Source organism: Cibotium barometz, chromosome 25 (assembly GCF_041138505.1).
Source record: "Cibotium barometz isolate CiBa-2024 chromosome 25, ASM4113850v1, whole genome shotgun sequence".
Lineage (NCBI taxonomy): Eukaryota > Viridiplantae > Streptophyta > Polypodiopsida > Cyatheales > Cibotiaceae > Cibotium > Cibotium barometz.
Window position 1 is genome coordinate 21944095 of NC_141070.1, and position 20384 is coordinate 21964478.

Below are 20384 nucleotides of genomic sequence, written 5' to 3' on the forward strand. Positions count from 1 at the left end.
CGGTTAAGAAACGCGGAGGTTTCGTAGTTTTTTCTATATAAATACAATAAAATGATTAAAATGATTTAGAACTTGTAGTTTGTAGAATTATTTGTAAGCCTACCTAGTGCTAGCTAGGCACATAAAACATGGTAAAAGCTTAGGCAATTGTGATCACAATTGGGCAATTGGGGAGTTGTGGAATTGTGAGAAATTGGGCAATTGTGAGAAATTGGGGATTTATGAGAAATTGGAAAATTGAGAATTTAGGGAATTGGGAATATTGGGGAATTTGTGAGAAATTGGGGGAGAGAGAAGGAGGAGGAGGAGGTGACTGCAGATTGCATGCGAGAGAGAGAGAGAGAGAGAGAGAGAGAGAGAGAGAGAGAGAGGATGTTTGGGCTGCAAGTCACACGCAAGAGAGAAAGAAAGAAAGAAAGAAAGAAAGAAAGATATATTACCGTCTGGGAAAGGCCAAAGTGGCCTATGAGACCAAAACATAGTACACAGGTGATGGTGTCTCATCAAAAGCAACACAAAAAGAACTAAAAAAATCCTAAAACAGTCCTAAACAGCTATGAAAGGAAAATACTCCTGAGGTACAACAAAAGTGTACAATATCTACAACTAGCATAAGACTGGTGTAATCTGCTCATCTCAGTATCTCTCTCATGGGGTGCTGTAAGATAGAGAGACTAACGTGACGAGGCAGTCGTCTCCTGTGGCGGGTGATGATGGCTCTAATCCACCAGTGATGAAACGACTATGGACGAGGTCCTGGTAAGCCTGGGCGTCTCGCTCGACTAAGTGCTATGGCTCTGTCAAGGGTGAATCCTTCTGAAAGACGTCTATGGGACGTCTGGCTCTCTGAGGGGGTAGTGGAGGTCCTGGTCGTATCTGCCGGGATGGTCCTGGCCCTGAAAAAATCTGTCATGGCTCGCTGGCGGGGTGGATCCTGGGTGAGTGAGAGAGAGAGAGAGAGAGAGAGAGAGAGAGAGAGAGAGAGAGAAATGAAATGAAATGAAATGATATATTAACGTCCTCGAAAGGCCAAAATGACCTATGAGACCAAAAAGGTTACAACAATTGGTGGATCTGATACAATGTCTGTGTAAGAAAAGCTAAAACAACTAAACAACTAACTAAAACTAAAACTGAAACAACAACTATGAGGAAAAGTAAGGTACTAGGAGCTCCTAATGGATAACATCTGGGAAGGAAAACTCCAGCAACAAAGGTAAGCATCATATACATCACTATCCAAAGATGTCTCTCATCGGTCGATGGCGGATATCCTCAATGTCCTCCATGGTGAGTACTCTCACTGGACGTCTCCCATGCCGTGCTAGTATGGTCCTGATCCTCTGTTTTGTAGTCTCCGTCGGTGTCGAGATGGGCCTCTCATCTTGGGGCGCCTGGACCGCCCAGCCCAATCAATCAGTGTACCTCTGGTGCGGCTATACTTTGGGCCTAGCTGCAATGCCTGCTGGCCTGACTGCTCAATCTCTGGTCAAAAGAAGTATGTAATCTGCCTCTATAGGTGTCTCTCCTTCTCTGATCCCCTCCCTCTCAAGAGACCCTCTCTATGTCTACGCAGCTCCAACAAGTATAATCCGAGGCATCTCTGATCCTGGTATCTCATGACTCTAGAAAGTGGTCCGAAACCCTCTCTGAACAGGCAGTGAAAACCGCCTCGTATCTCATAATATACTGGACAGTGACATATGTAATGTAACTCTGTCTCTGGCTCCATCTGACACAACTGACAAATCCTGGCCTCAGCTGGTACTCCTCTGAATCTGCCAGTCTCAATCTCTAGCTGGTGTGAGGATGTGCGCATCTGACCAATAGCACACCGTACCCCATGAGAAAGATGAGTATCCATGTAGCTGGGTCTAATCACAAACCCATCCTCCGTGAGCTGGAGAAGATGATCTCTATAGAAAGCTACCAAGCTCGTGTGTCGGCTGTATCCATATCCTCCTAGTGTCCAGCTGAGTCAAGTCCTGCCTGATAAGTCTTTTAATCTCTGCCGCGTGTGAGAGAGAGGGAGGGTGCATCCAGGGAGTACTGAAATGGAGGTAGCCTGTCCATACTAAAGCCATGCAGTTGGAACCAAGCTCTCATCTGTGCATACCAACATGATACGTCTCCCTGTGATGCCAACTGTCGTGAAGACTCCAAGGCTAAGCGAGCATATCTGTCTCTAGGGAGAGCCCAAGTGCTATGTATAAAGGAGACTGATCGAGTGAGTGCCTCTACTACCAATGGGGGGGCAGCCATCTCTGCACGGATAATATCATGTGGTACGGAGGCCTTGGCCCTAATCATCCGGGAAATCATAGAAACCAAGGGCCTCTCCATACATCTCCATCCATCAGTGCTACCAGCTCGGCTGTGGTGATCCACTAAGGGTTTCCATATCTCCACTCCATACAGCATGGCTCAAGTGACCAAAGTGTCAAAGAGCCAGAGCTTTGTTCGAGGTTCCTGAAACTGAACCTGCAAACACATCCTCTCTAGTCTCCCCAATGCTGCATAAACTCTGGTCAATTTGGTCTCCATTGCTCTCCTCAAGGAAAATAGTGGGCCACTAAAAACCACACCAAGGTAAGTATATGCATCTGTATACTCCACTGTCTCCTGACCATATGTAAAGGTGGGTACAGACCTCGTAACCCACTGTGCTGTGGTGTTAAACACCATCACCTTGGTTTTACCAAGGTTAACAGACAATCCACTGTCCTGTGCAAACGTGTGCAATGCATCCAAATGACGCTGCATCCCCTCTAGAGAATCTAAGATCAACACAATATCATCAGCATCATACAATAACAGCGGAATCCATGTCCCTGCTAGCTGTGCTCCTCTGTCACCCTCCCGCTCTACATAGTCCGAAACCTCATCCACATACATCCCAAATAAGGTGGGAGAAAGGGGGCAGCCCTGTTTCACCCCAATAGTGGAGTGAACCATCTCAGATATACCCTGAGTAGTACGTACCTGCCCCACAACTGTCCTATATAAAGCCATGATTCCCCAAATCAGTTCTGTGGGCACTCCCATCTCCTGTAGTCTGTGCATCAGTCTAGCTCTCCATACAGTGTCAAAAGCTTTGCGGAAATCCAAAAAGCAACAATAAATCCTCCTGCCATATAATCTGCCCTCAATAATAGCTCTGAGTGTCAAGATATGGTCAAGAGTGGAGAAACCTCTCCTGAACCCTGCCTGCCCTGATGCACGTATGCCCTCTCTCTCTGCCCATCTACTCAACTCCTGCTCAAGAATAGATGCATATAATCTAGCCAATGTGTGACCAATCATGATGGTACGATAATTCCCAGGAAGCATGGGATCCCCTGACTTGAAGATAGGCACAATCGTGGACATATTCCAAGTCTCAAGAAAACCCTCACACATGGCTCGGTTAAACATCATAGCAATAAGCTCTGCAAGCACATCTCTAGCATGAATAAAGTGCTCTGCTACCAAACCATCATGATCATATGCTCTCCCAGTCCTCATCCTGTCAATAGCTTTCCTTACCATCTCATCAACAGTAAAGAAAGCACATGTCTCTAGGCATGGCTGTGATGGGTCTGGCAAGGGCGGCTGTCTTGGTGTGCTGTGCAGGGATGCTACATACTCACCCCAAATCTCTGTGGAGGTAATGGTTGGTGATGGTGAATGCTCATGGAATAGTCTCCATGCCTCGCCTGAGTCCTGACTCATAAATAACTGATACAAATCCCTCTCTAACTGAGCAAGATAAGCCCTCTTCTTCCGTCGCACTAGGCGCCAGAAGGTAATCCGTGACTGTCTGTGAGTGGTAACACCCATGAGCACCTCTCTCTGTAATCTAATCCTCATCTCTCTGCACTCCTCATCATACCAGCTGTTCTGGGGCATGTTCCCATATCGTCTCCGTGTAGGCTGACTATGAGGATATGCCTCTGATGCTGCAGCATGAAGCGTCTCTATCAATATCTGAGTGAGCTCATCTAATGGCCGTCCCGGCTCCTCGGCACATAAGCGTCTATATCTCTCATCTGTGTACACGGTGTTAGTCTCCCTCGTAAAGGTATAACGAGTGTGTGTGGAGACCTGTCCCAATGGAGCCGTGCTGAACTGAAATGTGAGAGTGAAGGACAAGATAGCATGATCCACTGCTACTCCAACCGGCCTAGTGCCTACCATAAAATCCTGAAAAGAGGGAATGAGACTGGGCTGAGCCATAACATAGTCCACTGTACTAGCACCATGCCGATGTGGAAAGCTAGTGAAATCGCCCGCTATCGGGAATCTCTGTAGGCCATTCAGGATGGCCAATCCATATGTGCAGTCCCCATGTCTATCAAATACTGCCCATACACAGTATGTTCCTCATCCTATGAGAGTCTAGATAGGCCCATATCCCTAACATCAAGCTCCCTCAACATCTTCTTTGAGGTATCATAAAATACTGTCTGGTTATGGGCGGTCCTGGCATTGAAGTCCCCCAGGAGAATGATGTCACCATCCTTGGAGAACTCCCAAATGTCATCATCCAAAATAGAAAAGGGGGACTGCCTGCTAGGTGATGCATACACTGATGTACTAGGAGCAAAATAGCATATAGCAATGTAGAGATATCTGCCCGTCTCTGCCCTCACTCTAACCCACATGTACCTAGCCTGCTCATCTCTACGGACTATATGTATCAGTGGCTGCAGCTCCTCTCTAGACAATACTGCCACTCCTCCTGAGCTCCGTCCTCTATGCTCTGAACGAGTCTCCTATCTACAAGCTGTCTCCCATCAGTATCCACTAACATGTGGCATGGACTGTCCAGGAGCCTGATGCGTCTCACAGTAGAAGATGATGTCCCTCCCCGTGAAACTATCCTCAAAAGCCCCTACATCAAGGCGTAGAGAGAGAGAGAGAGAGAGAGAGAGAGAGAGAGAGAGAGAGTGAAAGCCCAACATTTAAAAAAAACACTCAGACAAAATTTTGAAAAAAGACAATTTGTTTTTTTTAGAAATGAAAAAAAATCCCCGTTTCTGAAACATGTTTCTGGCATTTTGGCCGTTTCGGGGTTTTGGAGTTTCTCAGCCCAAAAACGTGTTTCTATGTGACTATGGGACCCAGAGGACCGCCGAGGGGGCAGCTCGGTTTCCACCATCTCAGTGCCAGAGTGCTTTGCCTGGGAGGAAGTTACCTTCCACTAGTACTCCTCTTGGACTTTGAGAAGGCATATGACCGTGTGGATTGGGCTTTCCTGAGGGAACTATGCTCCGTATGGGCTTCTCACCTGCTTCAGTTCACGGTGTGTCTGCCTTGTACTCCAGCGCCCATAAACAAGTTTTCATTCAGGAGGGCGAGAAGATCGCTTTGCCATTTCGCACTCAGTGCAGCAGGGCTGCCCGCTAGAGCCTTTTCTTTCCTCTTTGTAGCACAGGCGATGCATTTTTACCTCCAGGCACAGGATACAGGACTCCAACGGCTTTGCCTCCCCATTCGCAATCTCAAGGAGCTTCTTGATTCTGAGTTTGCTGATGAAGTTGCTGCATACCTTGAGGGATCCGAAGGAAACCTTTACCATTTCGCAGCATTTCTGCCTCACCTCAGGAGCACAGATTAATTGGCACAATTGTGTGGTTTTTGGGTCAGAAGAGCAGGCACCCAGCTTGGAGACCAGTAGACAGTTTTCAGTGGATCCCTCAGTACATTACCTTCGGTGTCGGTTAGGGCTTGACATCTCGGTGGAGAAGCAGAGTATTCAGAGGAAACATCTTTACTGGAGTAGAGCCCGCGTCTCCCTCTGCCAGCCAGGCAATAGTGGCCAATCAGGTCCTCCTCGCCAATCAAATCGCCCTCCTCCCTCAGAGTATTCGGAGGAAACTTCTTTACTGGAGTACAGCCCGCTTATATCTCTGCCAGCCGGGTGGTAGTCGCCAATCACGTCCTCCTCACCACCATAAGGTACATTACTCCTGCTGGACCTTTCATCGTTCCTCCATTAGCTAGGTACAGCAGCTGATCTGGAACTTTCTTTGGTCAAGAGGAGACAGTAAGGTGACTTGGCACATGCTTGGTCAGCCACAAGAGCAGGGTGGCCTTGACCTCATAGGCCCTGCAGTCCAGAGCAGAGCCCTTCTGGGCAAGCTGATAGTCCACGGTCACAGAGCCGTGGAAGGATTTTCACACCTGTCTTTAATGATTTCAAGTTTCATCTATTTTGCAACAGCAAACAAGCTCTTGCTCTTTCTCTGGATTCTGCCAGATAAGGCTAGTCAAATTATCCACCTTGAAAATCTCCAAATCTATTTGCCAAATAGACAGTCTACCACCAACTTGGAAAGATCCTTAGCTACTTACCAATAAATATGTTTAACAACTTGAAACAACTCAATGATTTGCTTAGCACAGAGCGTAAAGCATAGACAGCTGTTTGGACCCAAACATTTATGCAACACAAAAAATTATGCTTGCGATCCAAGAACTACCTGGAAGAATATCAAGCTTGGATTGTGAGAGCTGAATAATTTCTGTAACCAATCAGACAAGACTGCTAGATAAACTTCATCACCAGAATCATCTGCTAGATCGACATCATAATTAGATCTCATTTTTGTACGCCAAGGATAATTGTTTGCGCCATGCATGCTAAAAGTGATGACCCTGTTGTCCTCTTCGAAAATTTTCGCAGTACCATTTCCCTAAATGAAAAAAAAATGTACTTGATATTGGATACGAATACGATTAAATATGAAAGAAATAACATGTTCATAAAAGAGTAATTGGCATTAGTGAACCTTAATGATTTTGATAGAGATTGCCACACGCTCAATGCTCCTACCATGATAAATCAAATAAAGTGCAAGGAGTTGTTTATAATGCAATGAGCCTCCTGAAATACGTTGAATTATAGATACTCAAGTTATCACTCAAACAAAAAATAGTCAAAGTGCCCAAAAGGTTTCAGATATGTCACATGAAGCACTATGAGATGATGAAATTATGTCAAACATTAATGCTCCACCCTCATTATGTAATGCCTAAGCTTCAGCTAGCTCACGTTTGTAAGACCCAATTATGAGCAGCAGCCTCGGCGCTCACAACTTGACTTGATTACCGGGTGGTGACCTATCAAGGCTAGAATGCTTGTAGACAGCTTAAACGAGTTTCACTCCCAAATAAGCTACATGCTTATAAGCTTATGAAGATTTGGCACACTCCCAAATAGCCTACATGCTTGAATGTACCATATGGACCAATATTCCCAATGCATAGGAGGAACAAATCCTCTTGAACCACCCTGTGCTTGGGTTTCACGACCCAATCAGCCATGCAAACAGTTCCTGATGGATCCAGAAGCCATGTCATCGAGAATGGCCTTTACCCCCTTCAATTGTCATGTATATACCCTTCCAATATGGGTCACATCCTTTGCATATGGGATTAATCCACCAAGTTTCCATATGTCATTGTTGGGAGGAATCAAGGTCTTACCTATGTGAACCCACTCTTATAAGTGTGGTAACGTTTGTGTGTGAACCACCTCTTAAAGGGGTATCAATAATATCTAGATATTTGTGTGCTATGACATAAGCAATGATGTCAAAAGGCCAACCTTTGTAACCTATAAAGGTACTTGTACTTCATTGAATTAATCAAGCAACTATCACATCATTCAATCGTGTACTCCACTCTCTCTAAGAACTTTGTTCTCTCTCTATCCTTCCGTGCCTTCGCCACCAATTCCTAGGTAAGCAGCACAAACTTTCTCTTGCCTCTAGAGCGCTTGTTGGGATTGCATTGCGAGGCGATTGAACCTCTTGGGATGCTCCAACATGCCCTCGCTTTCTGACTTTAGAGGGTTTTTGGCTCTTGCATGAGGTATCACCTCCACGCTCACCACCTTTTTTTAACAAGGGTATGATCAATTTTTTTGTCATAACGGTAGATGTTGTCGAGAGAATGAATATGGTTCCGGAGAACCTCATTTTGATAATTTGGTGGAAGGTCGAACAAATATAGCATGTAAACCAACACATGTGGCTCCTCAAGTGCCTTACAATGGTTCACCGGGTCTATAAACTCCCGGGAATAGTTGTCTAGGCTCTTCTTTCTCATCTCCAATTTAAACAACCGATGAAAGTTGTCTATCTTGTTTATAGATACAAATTGTGTCTTAACACATGCTGAAGATCAGCCCACCTTTTGGGCTTCATACGGAGGTCCTTCCACCCGGCGAATGCTTTATGCTAAAGCATAATTTGAATCTAACTAATACGTTGAGCATCAATGTATTTGTACATATCAAAAAAAGGTCCACTTCCCAAGCCAGCTATCCAAGTAAAGTTCCTCGCACTCCTCCTAACCAGGAAAAAGTTCCCCTGCAGAGGAGGAGGATTACTAGCTACAACTTGGGGAGCCTCAAAGTGTAACTTTGCCATCTGTCTCTGTAAATCAAGTGCAGTGGAGTACAGGGAATCCACAGAAGGAGATGCAGGAGGTTGAGGACAAGGTGATGGCTGTCCAGTAGGTAGAGGAGGTTGCACACAGCCCGGATGTTGAGAATACACAGCAGCAAACTGAGAAAAAGCTTAAAGAATTGGCGATCTACACCTTTTTGTACTGCCAGTAAAGGCTGTCCCACACGCTGAGGGAATACCTCTGGTATATAAGGTTGAACAATGTCATTACCTTGTATAGGGTCGCAGGTACAGTAGCTCCTCTGGATTGAATCTCTGCAGGAGAGGCCAATGCGGTTCCATGCACCTCCACAGAACTAAATGAGGTATCCATATACTTAGCCACAGATCAGCTCAAAAAAAAAAAAGCACATGTAGACAGTGTATAGGCAATATGGCAGGCGAGAGTTGATGAGGGAAGAGATGCACAAGAAGGAAACCCAAAAGCACACAATTCAGGGCGTCCAAAAGCACTATCTCTGGTGGACATCAAAAATCTATGTGCATAGTGTGGCCACGCCCAAAAAGGCATCCCAAAAAAGCACCTCAAATGTGCACCCCTCAAAAAACTCCAAATCGGCCTGTTATTGAGTGATAAAATACCACATGTGCCTTATTCTTCAGCACCAACATTTCCATGCTATATATGCAAAAAGTTGGCATCTCTGATGTGAACCCAAGTTCAGGCCATCCAGCCACGTGTGCTTTATTAGTCACTGCTAGCATAGCCATGCTATATGTTGAAAAAACTGGCATCTCTGATGTGCTTTCAGGTTCAAGCTATCTGGCCACATAGAGAGGCGTCCCCCTCACACTCGGGCATGCCCAACCTATGAGGACCACATCCCCACATATGGGTGGCCTTCAGGGCAGCCTGAGTCAGCCACAACAGTGCACTTCTCACCCTCTCTATTTGCCCATCAGACTGAGGATGATCAGAGGATTATATATATACACATATACATGGGCACTCAAGTTGCTACTACAAAAGGATCTACTCAACGAAAACCCCCCCAGAAAAAAAGTAAAATTTTTTTTCCGAAACTTCCATGGCCAAGAGGTTTCGAGGTTTTTAGAAATGTTTCGCTTCAAAACGTTTCGAAGGTTTTGAATGGACGAAACGTGCTATTTTGTGACTATGTACTCAGCGTAGTCTCCAATCTTTGGAAAACTAGCTACCAGAAATGTCCAGAAAACTTTGGGTCCCTATCACTAACTAAAAAGGCAATCCATACAACTTGAAAAGTTGCTCAACAAACTTTTGTTATGTACCTCGACACTAATCTACGGATATGGAAACTAATCCAAAGGAGTTAGGAGGCCCCAAGATTAGGGTTCTTGTATTAATTAAACAAGCTTAATGGCCTTTTATAGATGGTGAATCCCAAAAATGCTCAAAGTTGCCTCGAAGTCTGAAGAACCGGCCAATCCAAAACCTTTTGTATCCGCTCAAGATCTCTATGCTCATCCCATCTCCAGAAATCCGATGTCCTAGATATATGAGGTCTCTTTTGAAGAACTCACACTTCGTATACTTGGCATATAGCTTCTCCCATCTCTCAAAATCCTCAAGACAATCCAGAGATGTTGGACATGCTCCTCCAGAGTACGACTCTATCTCAAGATATCATATAGAAACAAAACCACGAATTTCCCTAAATAATCTCTAATGATATCAGAAAGATGAAGATGCATGCTCGCTGAAGCCTTCGCCCCTCACCCTGCTCGAGCTGCCGCCTGTTCGCACCCCCCCTGCCCTCGTGACTTAGCCTCTCCCCGCCTGCTCGCACCCCCCCCTCCGCGCCCCTGTGTTTCTCGCGCCCCCCTCCCCCCCTTTTCACGCCCGTCGCCCCCTACCCGCCTGCCCCAGTTTCCCTCGCGCCCACCGCTCCCCCCCTCTTCCGCGTCCCGCCCCCCCTGCTTGCCCCCGCCCTACCCCCCTTGCGTGCTTTCCCCGCCCCCCCTTTCGTTCCCCGCTGCCCCTTTTTTCTCCGCCTCTGCCTTCCGCCCTTTTTTTATTTTTTTTTAAAAATTTTTAATTTTTTAATTTATTTTTAATTTTTAATTTTATTATATTATTATTATTATTATTATTATTATTATTATTATCATTTTTTTATTATTTTTTTTCCCTCCGCCCCCCTCTGTCTTCCGCCCCTTCCCCTCTGTCTTCCTCCCCCCCCCCCCCCCTGGTTTTTCCGCCCTTCCCTCTCTTCCCCTCCTCGCTCCCTTTTTTTTCGTGCAGCTTGGCTCTTGCAGGACCCCCCGTTTATCGCTTCGCCCTCGACTCAACTTCAGACTCTGATGGAGGTTCCTCCCGCCCCACCTCAGAGGGACTCTTCCGCAACCCCCTCGCCCGCCCCTGAGGATACCCCCATCAGGCTTTCTCTTTCGCCAGAAGAGGAAGCGAGCCTCGCCGCCGCAGAGGTGGAACGCCTCCAGGCACATTCCACCATCTGCCGCATAGTTGGCACTCGCCCCAGCAGAGGGGAGATCCAGGATCTTCTCCAGGCCCGCCTTCTTGTTGCAGATGTGGGCAAGATCCTGGACGTTCAGTTACTGGGCCGCGGACACTACCAGATTGAGTTCGAGATAGCCCAGAGCATGGCCCAGGTCCTAGCCATGAGTCCCCTTGACATCAGGGGCACTCGGGCCTTCTTCAGACCTTGGCAGCATGGTTTCGACCCAGCAGCGGCCGAGCAGGGAGAGCGCCTATTCCATGTTACAGTTTGCTTTCCTGGACTTTGCCGCGAGTACCTTCCGCTCCTTTCTAGGATAGGATCATTGGTGGGCTCAGTGCTTGAGACTGGCCCCATAGCAACTTCAGTGGTGGCTAGAGCAGCTGGCCTGCCTTCGGTCAGAGTTTTGGTTCCTGACATCTCCTCCCTTCCAAAGGTCATTCAGTTACCTAGGATAGGGGGGGGGGATGGATCGATCAGAGAGTGGAGTTTTCGGGGCTCCCGAGCCAGTGTTTTATATTTATATGCAGGCACGTCGGCCTGCCCTCGCAGGAGACCCCGACCTTCACCGCAGCAGCAGACCCTCGATGGCCCGCCCACAGATGCGGCTCGGCACAGGCAACCTCCGGGACACCTGCTCAGCCCACAGAGACCTCGGATTGGCAGCCTGGACAGGGGCGCCGTAGAGGGAGACAGCCACAATAGCATGCCCAGAGACCGACGCAGCAGCAGTCACAGCCTCAGCATCACTGGGTTCCATTGAGGAACAGCTTTGCTCCCCTCCAGGAGGAGACCCCAGCGCAGACTGAGGATCAGGAGATGCCAGCACCCCCCCTTCGCCCCCACCCCCCCTCCCCCCTCCCGCCTCGCTTCCACCTTCGCCTCCTCCCATTCCTGCTCCCGCTTTTTCAGCGGCTCCTTCCCCACCCCCTTCTCCCCCCCCCCCTCCCCCTCCGCTCGCCTCAGCTCCCCGGGAGGCACTGGCAGTACCCTGGCGCTCACCTGCAGTCCGGCGGGCACTGAGCACCGACCTTGCTCGAGCACCGCAAAGGAGACCTACCATGCCGATTCGTGCTTCACGGATATCCTCTATTCGCAGTCGGCTGAGTAGTCTCGACACTAGACAGCGCTCGGAGGCTTTCGACTACTCCTTCACACGCCTTTTTGGAGCGGAGGGCCCCCATGAGCCAGCACCCATCAGAGTTCATGTGGTGATACCTCTGGCCTGAGGGGACGAGGCACTTGATTCAACGATGGCCTTCTACTAGCGACTGGGAGTGGACTCTGGATCTCGCTCTTAGTATTTTGAAGACTCAGGCAGTTGAGTTTTCTCACCATGTGAGTGATTTGGAGATGACAGATGAGATAGGCCGACTCTGGGAGTTGGCACATTTCTTTGATACCGAGAGTGCGGATGCCTCCGGGATTCGACATGTGGAGGTTCGCATAGTGGCAGACCTAGCACGAGACCCTGGCTATGTATGCATACATGAGGTTTCTCTCTCCGAGCGGGAGGCAATCGCTATGGGACACAGCCACTGGTGCCTGGTCCGAGACTCTTGCAGCACACTGGGTGGGCAGATTTGTAGCCGCTCGGATGGGGATTATATTTTGTGTAACAGCTTTTGGAAACATCAAATATTGCCAGAAGATAATGAGATGCCAGTGGACCAGGTTGCTTGAGGTAGGAGCTTCAGAGATGCCTGGTTGGGGGCAGTATTGACATCTTGATGATGCAGGAGCACCATTTGAGTGAGAGCAGGATTCGGAGATATGGTTCGGTGATGCCTGGTAGATGGGACACATTTTGGTCTGCAGGTTTTGGCCCCATGGGGGGGCAGGGAGGAGTATGTATGGTCATTGCGGATGTATGGCGGCAGGCCATTGTGGATCGCGGGGTCATTGTGCCTGGTAGAGCACAGTATGTTATGCTAAGGATGTACGATGAGCACTTTGGTGTGCTCAATGTCTATGCGCCCAACCATGCTAGTGCCAGAGCAGAGTTCTGGACCCTTGTTACAGATGCATTGCCCGAGGCCGCACATTGGTGTGTTGGGGGAGACTTCAACATGCTTGAGGACCCGGCCGATAGGGTGGGAGGCAGTCATGTTACAGTGCACGGCACGGAGCTTGCAACTTGGGAGCGATTTTGTGTGACACTGCGGATCACTGATGCATGGCAGCATGAGGCTTTCTCTCGTTCTCAGGACAGTCTTAGTTTTTCTCGGTCGGATCGCCGACAGGGAGGGACTAACCTATCACGGATTCATCGCTTCTATGTGGGCGACAAGTTCGGGGAGCGTGGTAGCTCCGTTGGCATTCTCACTGGCACCTCTTTTTCAGACCATGCGCCAGTGATCTTGACACTGGAGGAGAGGACACGGGAGACCAGCTTGCAGTTGAGGATCCCAAAGAGGATACTTACAGATCCCAGTCTTTTTGAGGACATTGAGAGGATATGGCATGATAGCCAGAGCTCTGTCCTGAATGCAACAGGCCACTGTGCCCAGGAACTCATCGAGCTCAGCTCTTTTCTGCACGCTACAGCCTTGACACGGCTGGGAGAGACTCGAGAGCGGGAGCGTCGCTTGAGATGTAGCCTTGCTTCGCTTTAGCGTCTTCAGGAGCAACTGCCTACATGTGAGTGGGTGGCGTCCCAGCAGCTGACCCAGGCACGCCAGGAGGTTAGAGAGGCAGAGGAGCAGAGACATGAGTTCTACTATCATCGCCAGGCCTCTCAGTGGACGCAGCTTGGTGATAGAGTGACTGGGGAGTTCTTTGAGATCACCGGACCCCGCCATGCTCGAGCAGGAGTACGCCAGCTCAGGAGGCAGGACGGATTGTTAGCCACTGAGCCCGGGGAGATTGGAGCCATTGCCACTGAGTTCTTTAGAGACTTGCTTTCAGCGGAGCCAGCCACGGAGGCACGTGATGCTTGCAGACAGACTGTGCGGGCCCATGTGCAGAGGAGCGTCACAGATCGTACGCGCACAGATTTGGGTGAGCCCCTTTCAGAGGATGAGCTTGTTGAGGCTTTGAGGGTCCTTCCACGTCATAGTTACCCTGGGGAGGACGGATTGACACCTGCCTTCTTTATGCGCTATCGGGACCTTTTGGGGGGCGACGGCCCGAGCTAGATTTCTCGATGAGGACTTGGTCATCATGCTTCTCGATTTTGAGAAGGCATACGATAGAGTCGATTGGGGTTTCCTAGAGGGCACTATGCTTCGCCTGGATTTTGAGCCAGACTGAATTCGAGGAGTGGCGGCTCTATACTCCACAGCTCGTAGCCAGGTGTTGATGGCAGGAGGACGGGGGCCAAGTTTTGAGTTGACCAAATCAGTCCGTCGGGGATGCCCTCTCGCCCCGTTCCTTTTTCTCTTCTTTGCAGAGGCTATGAGCATGTATCTGACAGCAGAGGAGGTTGGTTTGAGAGGACTCCAGCTTCCAGTCCGGGGTGAGGACCTGCTCGATTCTGAGTTTGCTGATGACACAGGATTGTTTCTGCATGGCCAGGAGGCCAATCTACAAAGGGCAGAGCAGTCGCTATAGGTTTTTGGTGTGGCTTCGGGAGCATTGATCAATTGGTGCAAGACAGTGGCTTTTTGGATCAGTAGCGCTCCCACTCCGGCATGGATCCCAGACCCGGGATTTAGATGGATTCCTCCTGGCACAGCAGTGCGGTATCTGGGATGCCATATTGGACTTGATTTGTCACCTGAGCAGCAGATCGCCCCGCTTCTTCTGAGCATTCGGAAGAAGCTTTTATATTGGAGTACAGCTCGTTGGCTCGGAGGGTGGTGGTGACAAATCAGGTGCTTTTAGCGACTGTGGTACATCACGTCTTGCTAGATCTTCTTGAGCTCTTGCATCAACCAGGTACATAGGCTGATCAGGAACTTTCTTTGGTCTGGGCGGGATGGTGAGCCGGCCCAGGCTAAGGTTGCTTGGGCAGTTATTACTCTTCCGCTGGCCCAGGGGGGCTTGGGCATTATAGATCCAGCTGATCAGAGTAGAGCCTTGTTGGGGAAGCTTATTGTTCGGGGGCTGCTTCCAGGCGCTGAGCCTTGGAAGGAGCTTCTTTTTCAACGGCTGCAGGCTAGAGCTCCCCCAATAGGGGGCACTTGGGCACTAGAGATACGATGGATCTTCATAGAGATGAGGAGGACAGGCCTCAGTAGAGGATGGGAGGACAGATTTGCCTTGAGCATCCTGCGAGCTTGGGAGCTGCTGAGACCGGGGCTTTCTCAGAGACCTCCCACTTGTGATGAGGAGCGGGCCAGACAGCCGCTCATCTGGAGCCCCGCGATACGCACAAAGCATGGTCATATACTGGGTTCTCGGCCTCGTCTAGCCTGGGGACCATTGGCGGCAGGCCCAGCACGCAGTTTTGGAGATTGGCAGGCCTTTTGCAGTCTCCCGGAGGAGATCCAAGCGGAGAGGCTGAGTCACTTTAGAGGGGGGCTGATTATGAGGGATGATATTCAGAAGGCACTCACTGAGGAGTGGTTCACGCCTTTCGAGCCAGCGGCCCCACGGTGGATGGGAGCCTTTACACAATTGGAGATCTTGATTGCTGTCAGAGCTTGCACTGAGGATGGTAGATGCCTCTACTATGAGATACAGGATGAGGGCAGACTTCAGAGAGTGGAGGCGGAGTCGCCTTTGGTTGCAGAGTGCATCTTTCAGAGGATACGGGTAGTGGCCGCCGCTTCTCGGAAGTGGCATATTGATAGATGTGGACTCTGATTGGCGCATATGGGACCCTAGCGAGTACGAGTGGCAGGATCCTTATGCGTCCCCCGAGGCCACAGAGATCACCTTTTTCCAATACACTGTTCGGCTCGGGAGGCATATTTTGACTGCGAGGAGGATGGTCTCTCTAGCTGCATCGGAGCATTGGCGGCTACAGGGACTCTCACAGGAGTTCCTGGAGGATTTTTGGACCAGGCTCTCGGCTAGCCGAGAGGCACGCAGGATCTCGACTTTCCAGTGGCTGGTTGCCCACAGGGGCTCTGCAGTTGGTGGCCTTCCGTCGGCCTGCGTCCGATGCGGCCACCCATTGGAGACACAGAGACATTGCCTATGGGACTGTCCACAAGCGCAGCAGATTCGGCTGAGGATGCTGCGCATTTTGGCCCCCCTCTCTCCAGAGGGCATGAATACGTGGGGAGCCGCTGCTTGGTCGACTTCGTTAGGGCCTGCTCTGGGATACGAGACGGAGCAGGACAGCCAGGCCATCAGATTCATTCGGGGCCAGCCTCGCCTTGTTCCTTCACCGGATTTCTCGTCCGCCGGCTCGACACAAGAGAGGGATTTACGATGGGAGCTCCTCAGCAGCCTCACCATATGGTTCACCTGGAGAGCCCGTTGTTTCAGGGCCTTTGAGGGGAGACTGGAGCCACCAGCAGAGACTGTTCGGAGTATCTGGCAGGAGTTGATTCACACCCTACGAGGACAGTATGATCGCATCCGGGGTGACTCGGATCGAGCGATCTTGCGGCGCCAAGCCTTCCACACCACTTGGCGCAGCGGCCCCTTCTATACTCTACATGCGGGTACCCCCCGCTGGCACTACAGGCCACCTGTTTGGATTTTCCCCCCTCCTATTGTATGATATAGCCTCTCAGTTATGTGTACTTTTATTTGTACTTTTTTGCACCTAGGGAAAGTCTCCCTAGCTGCCTTGATTGCATCTCTGCTCTGCCTTCTTATGAGCAAGAGAGGGGTTTTGTAGCCCAGTGGGCGTTTTTTTTTATAACTAATGAAAGGATCTTTTCTCGGAAAAAAAAAATCTCTAATGATATCATTCATGAGCTCGAAAGTAGCAGGACAATTCATGAGCCCAAAAGGTAACACGAGAAACTCCTAATGGCCATACTGCGTGTGGAATCCCATCTTAAAGACGTCTTCCTCAGCTATCCGTATCTAGTGATAACCAAGACGAAGGTCAATCTTCGAAAAATAGGAAGCTCCCTGCAACCTATCAAATCAAATCATCCACTCCAGGAAGATTCTTGATCGTAACTTTATTCTACTTTTTATAGTTGAAACACATTCTCCAACTTCCGTCCTTGTGCTTCAAAAGTACTGATATCCCCCAAGGAGATTTACACTTTACGAATCTAATATTCCTACAATTGTCGGGTAATTTCATCCTCTTCCAGCTGGCTCATCCTATAAGGTGCAATGCTTACAGACTAAGACCCTAGAACTAAATCAATCTTATGATCAACCAACCGACCGGGTGGAAGACCATGAGAGGTAACTGAGCTCGGAAAACATCGAGAAACTCTGCCCTAATTTTCTCTAAAGCCTGTGTCTCCCATACATCAAGTATAATTGAATTAAACTCAATTAGCATCAAATGACATGGTATCTAGAACACACTAGAACACTTCATAATTAGAACTTCAACTGAATTTACAAGTGTCGAGGATGGGACATCAAAATCACCCTATAGACAAAACTAGACACTCTCCCTAACAAAAGATGACTTATGACCCTTCCAATCTTATATGTACATCGTGGGTATGAAACCACTCTTTACCTATAATAATATCTACTCTATCCGTATTCATAATCATGAATTATAGCAGCTCAAAGTAACTGTGTATAGTTATAGGCAACTAAGACACTCGTCGCTCCCAAAATTGTGCCCGACGGCATGTCGACACAACACTTGGCTGCGTCTCCACTCCCGAATTCTACACAAGCTTGGCATTCATGTACTCCCAAGGTCAAATCAGTTTTTCCCCCACAACTAACCCATACATCCATATTCGGTCCGTAGGACTGAAAAACTTTCATATTAAAGCTACAACCCTTGCAAGAATTCTCATCTGAAACAATAGTATGTACGGAAGTAATCTTATCTTTAGCCTCAGTCGCATGGGCTCCCTTTGACTTTGACTTGCCCTTCGCTTGCAGGCAGTTCGTCTTCATATGCCCTTCCTGACCACAAGTGAAGAACCAACCGTCCTTGATGAACTGAAGAGTTTGCTCCGCTTTCTTCGATTTCTTCGAATTGGGGTCACCCGTAGTCCTTGACTAACTCTGTATCACTGCAAGAGAAGTCTTCTCATGCTTGGATCTTGCCCGGTCTATTATTACTGAGGGTTGTTGGGGTTCCTTGGACTGTTTCTTCGCTACAGTCTCATCAAAAATCTTTGCATATCAGATGGCATCATCCACTGTTTTTCTGTGATTATTTCTTATATGGAGCTCATATCCATCAGGCAATCCATCCAAAAAGAAGCCCAAAATGGTGATGGGGTCCATGTGTGTTGCCCAAGCCTGCAACTCTCGAAACTTTTGCAAATGTGTCAAAAGGCATATTCTTCATTTCCTAGTTTTTAAAGTTGGAGACAATGTCGTACTCATCCTCGGCCTACGCAAACTCTTCCAGGAAAACCCACTCAAAATCTACCCACATCGTGGGCTTTACCCGTAACTCTTTCCACAACATAAGGGCTTTTCCTGTCAGGAATCCTTGTACCATCTGTATCTTTTTATCTTCAGGGAAAGGATGGCACTCAAAGCGTGTACCCCATATGTGAAGCCAAGAGTCAACTACCTCCTGAGCCTTCTATTTCTGCTCCCCCGTATAGGGCTCTGGAGTAAAAGAGGGTGCAACTAAAGCTGTCCTAGCTCCCCCTACTGCCACCAAATCTGCCAAAGTTGCTTGCATAACAGCCATGGTGTTAGTCACATTCGCAATCTGCCACTCTAGCAAGGTCATCCTTGCCTCGAAGTCCACCTTAGTGACTAGGTCATCAACCGTCACATCGTCATCCTGATGGCCGTCATCAGATCGAACATTCTCGTCCATCCCATAATCATTGTGTACTTCATTAGCCATGACAAACCCAAGATAATTTGCTACTACTCAAGGAAAACTTGCAAATCGAGATGAAGTGCCTCCCAAAATCCCACTTGTCCACAATCACAAGTACCAATCCCACTCTTGGAAGCTGGTCGTGTAATTTCAGCCCTCTTGACCAAGGAGATTGTCTATTGAGTGTGGAGAATTTCTACGCAAACCTCTCTTTGTATAGTAAAAAGTCAAGAGGTTCACCTGTTTTTTGCGTTTTTTGTTAGAAAACTAAAGTGCTTTCCAGTTTTAATTAAAAAAACTCTCATGTGCTTTTATTGACTTAAGATTTCTCCCCTTTTTAGCAAAAAATCACGATCTTACTTAGGTGGTGGACACTGATGCCCCGCTTGGGGGGGGGAGAGATAGGCCCCACACTTACACCACTAGCATGGTTGGTGAGATCATGGGTGATATGCCGCCAGTGGGATGACAGGCTGTGTGACAGCCATTCTAGAGACTGGCGTAGTTATAGCGCCAGCTCATTTAGTTGGATTCACACTATAGAGAACCCTAGTATGTATTTGGTTATGTACCTTTTCATATGGTGTGTACTCTTATCTTTGTATATGGTGTGTTGAGTGTTGTGTGAAGAAGAAGAAGATTTTCAGCCTCTCACCTTGTGTGTTCTCTTTTAGGGTTTTGTGAGTGTGTGTGTGCTTGCAAGAGCTGAAGCTCTCTTCTCCCCTGCATCTTTTCAGTACTCGCTATAGACACACACACATACATCAAATCAGCGAACTCTCCTTGCATCCCCTCGGACACACCTACACGTGCAATCCTTGACACCACAAAAAAAAATGGTACGACTTTTATAGGGCATCAATTTGATAGAAAGAGAAACGATAAGAGACATACTTGGAAAATCTGACATCATCAACACCTAGACGCACATACCTCTTCAGCCTCTACGTTAGGGTTTCTCTCATACCAACTGCAAAGTCCTTCCCTGAATCTCCCTAAACACAGCTGAAAACCACAGTTAGTCATTAACCAAATCATGAGGTGACAGGCTAGCTCACCTCCCAACTGCAACCAACATCCACTGATCTCCCCCCGAGCCAGGGCTAGGGCTTCTTGCAAATCCCATAAACCCGTGTCTAACTCCAACCTCCCATACCACCGAAGCCTGCCTAAAAGTCTTCGACACACCAACCTACATACTCGCCAAGTGTGTGGCATGAGCACAACTATATCTCATAATAAACCAAGCTCTCACTTATATAGTGATAACTACGCCATAAATAGCAAACTCACTATAAAAGGCCATTAAGCTTGTTTTATTAATCCACAAACCATCACCCTGCTAATCCCTAATCCCGGGGGGCCCTAACCCCGCTGGATTAGTGCCCTGATCCGTAGATTAGTATCCAGGTACATAACAAGGATCTAGGCGAGCAAGCAGTAGTGGCACGATCCCTTCACCCATGAGTCTGCCCCCGACATCCCCTTTTTTGAGTACACACTCCGTCTAGCCGGCAAGATTAAGATGCCAGAGGTTGATAGTACCCAGCGGTAGCAATATATTGGCCGACTCAAGACACGCCCGAACGTTTCCTTCATGATTTTTAGGAAACGGCTATGAGATAGCTTCGGGCCATGGAAGATTACTCTTTT

General features: G+C 48.4%; 1 protein-coding gene and 1 pseudogene across 1 annotated transcript in view; both read right to left on the bottom strand.

Moving 5' to 3' along the window:
* Window positions 1–20384, bottom strand: part of LOC147624344 (uncharacterized) — a 106752-nt gene that overhangs the window by 8773 nt on the left and 77595 nt on the right. Inside the window, exon 7 of the mRNA XM_086819322.1 lies at window positions 6465–6677. Coding sequence (XP_086675448.1) covers window positions 6465–6677 — 213 coding nt within the window. The remainder of the gene's footprint in view (window positions 1–6464; window positions 6678–20384) is intronic.
* LOC147624345 (uncharacterized) lies at window positions 453–4690 on the bottom strand (annotated as a pseudogene).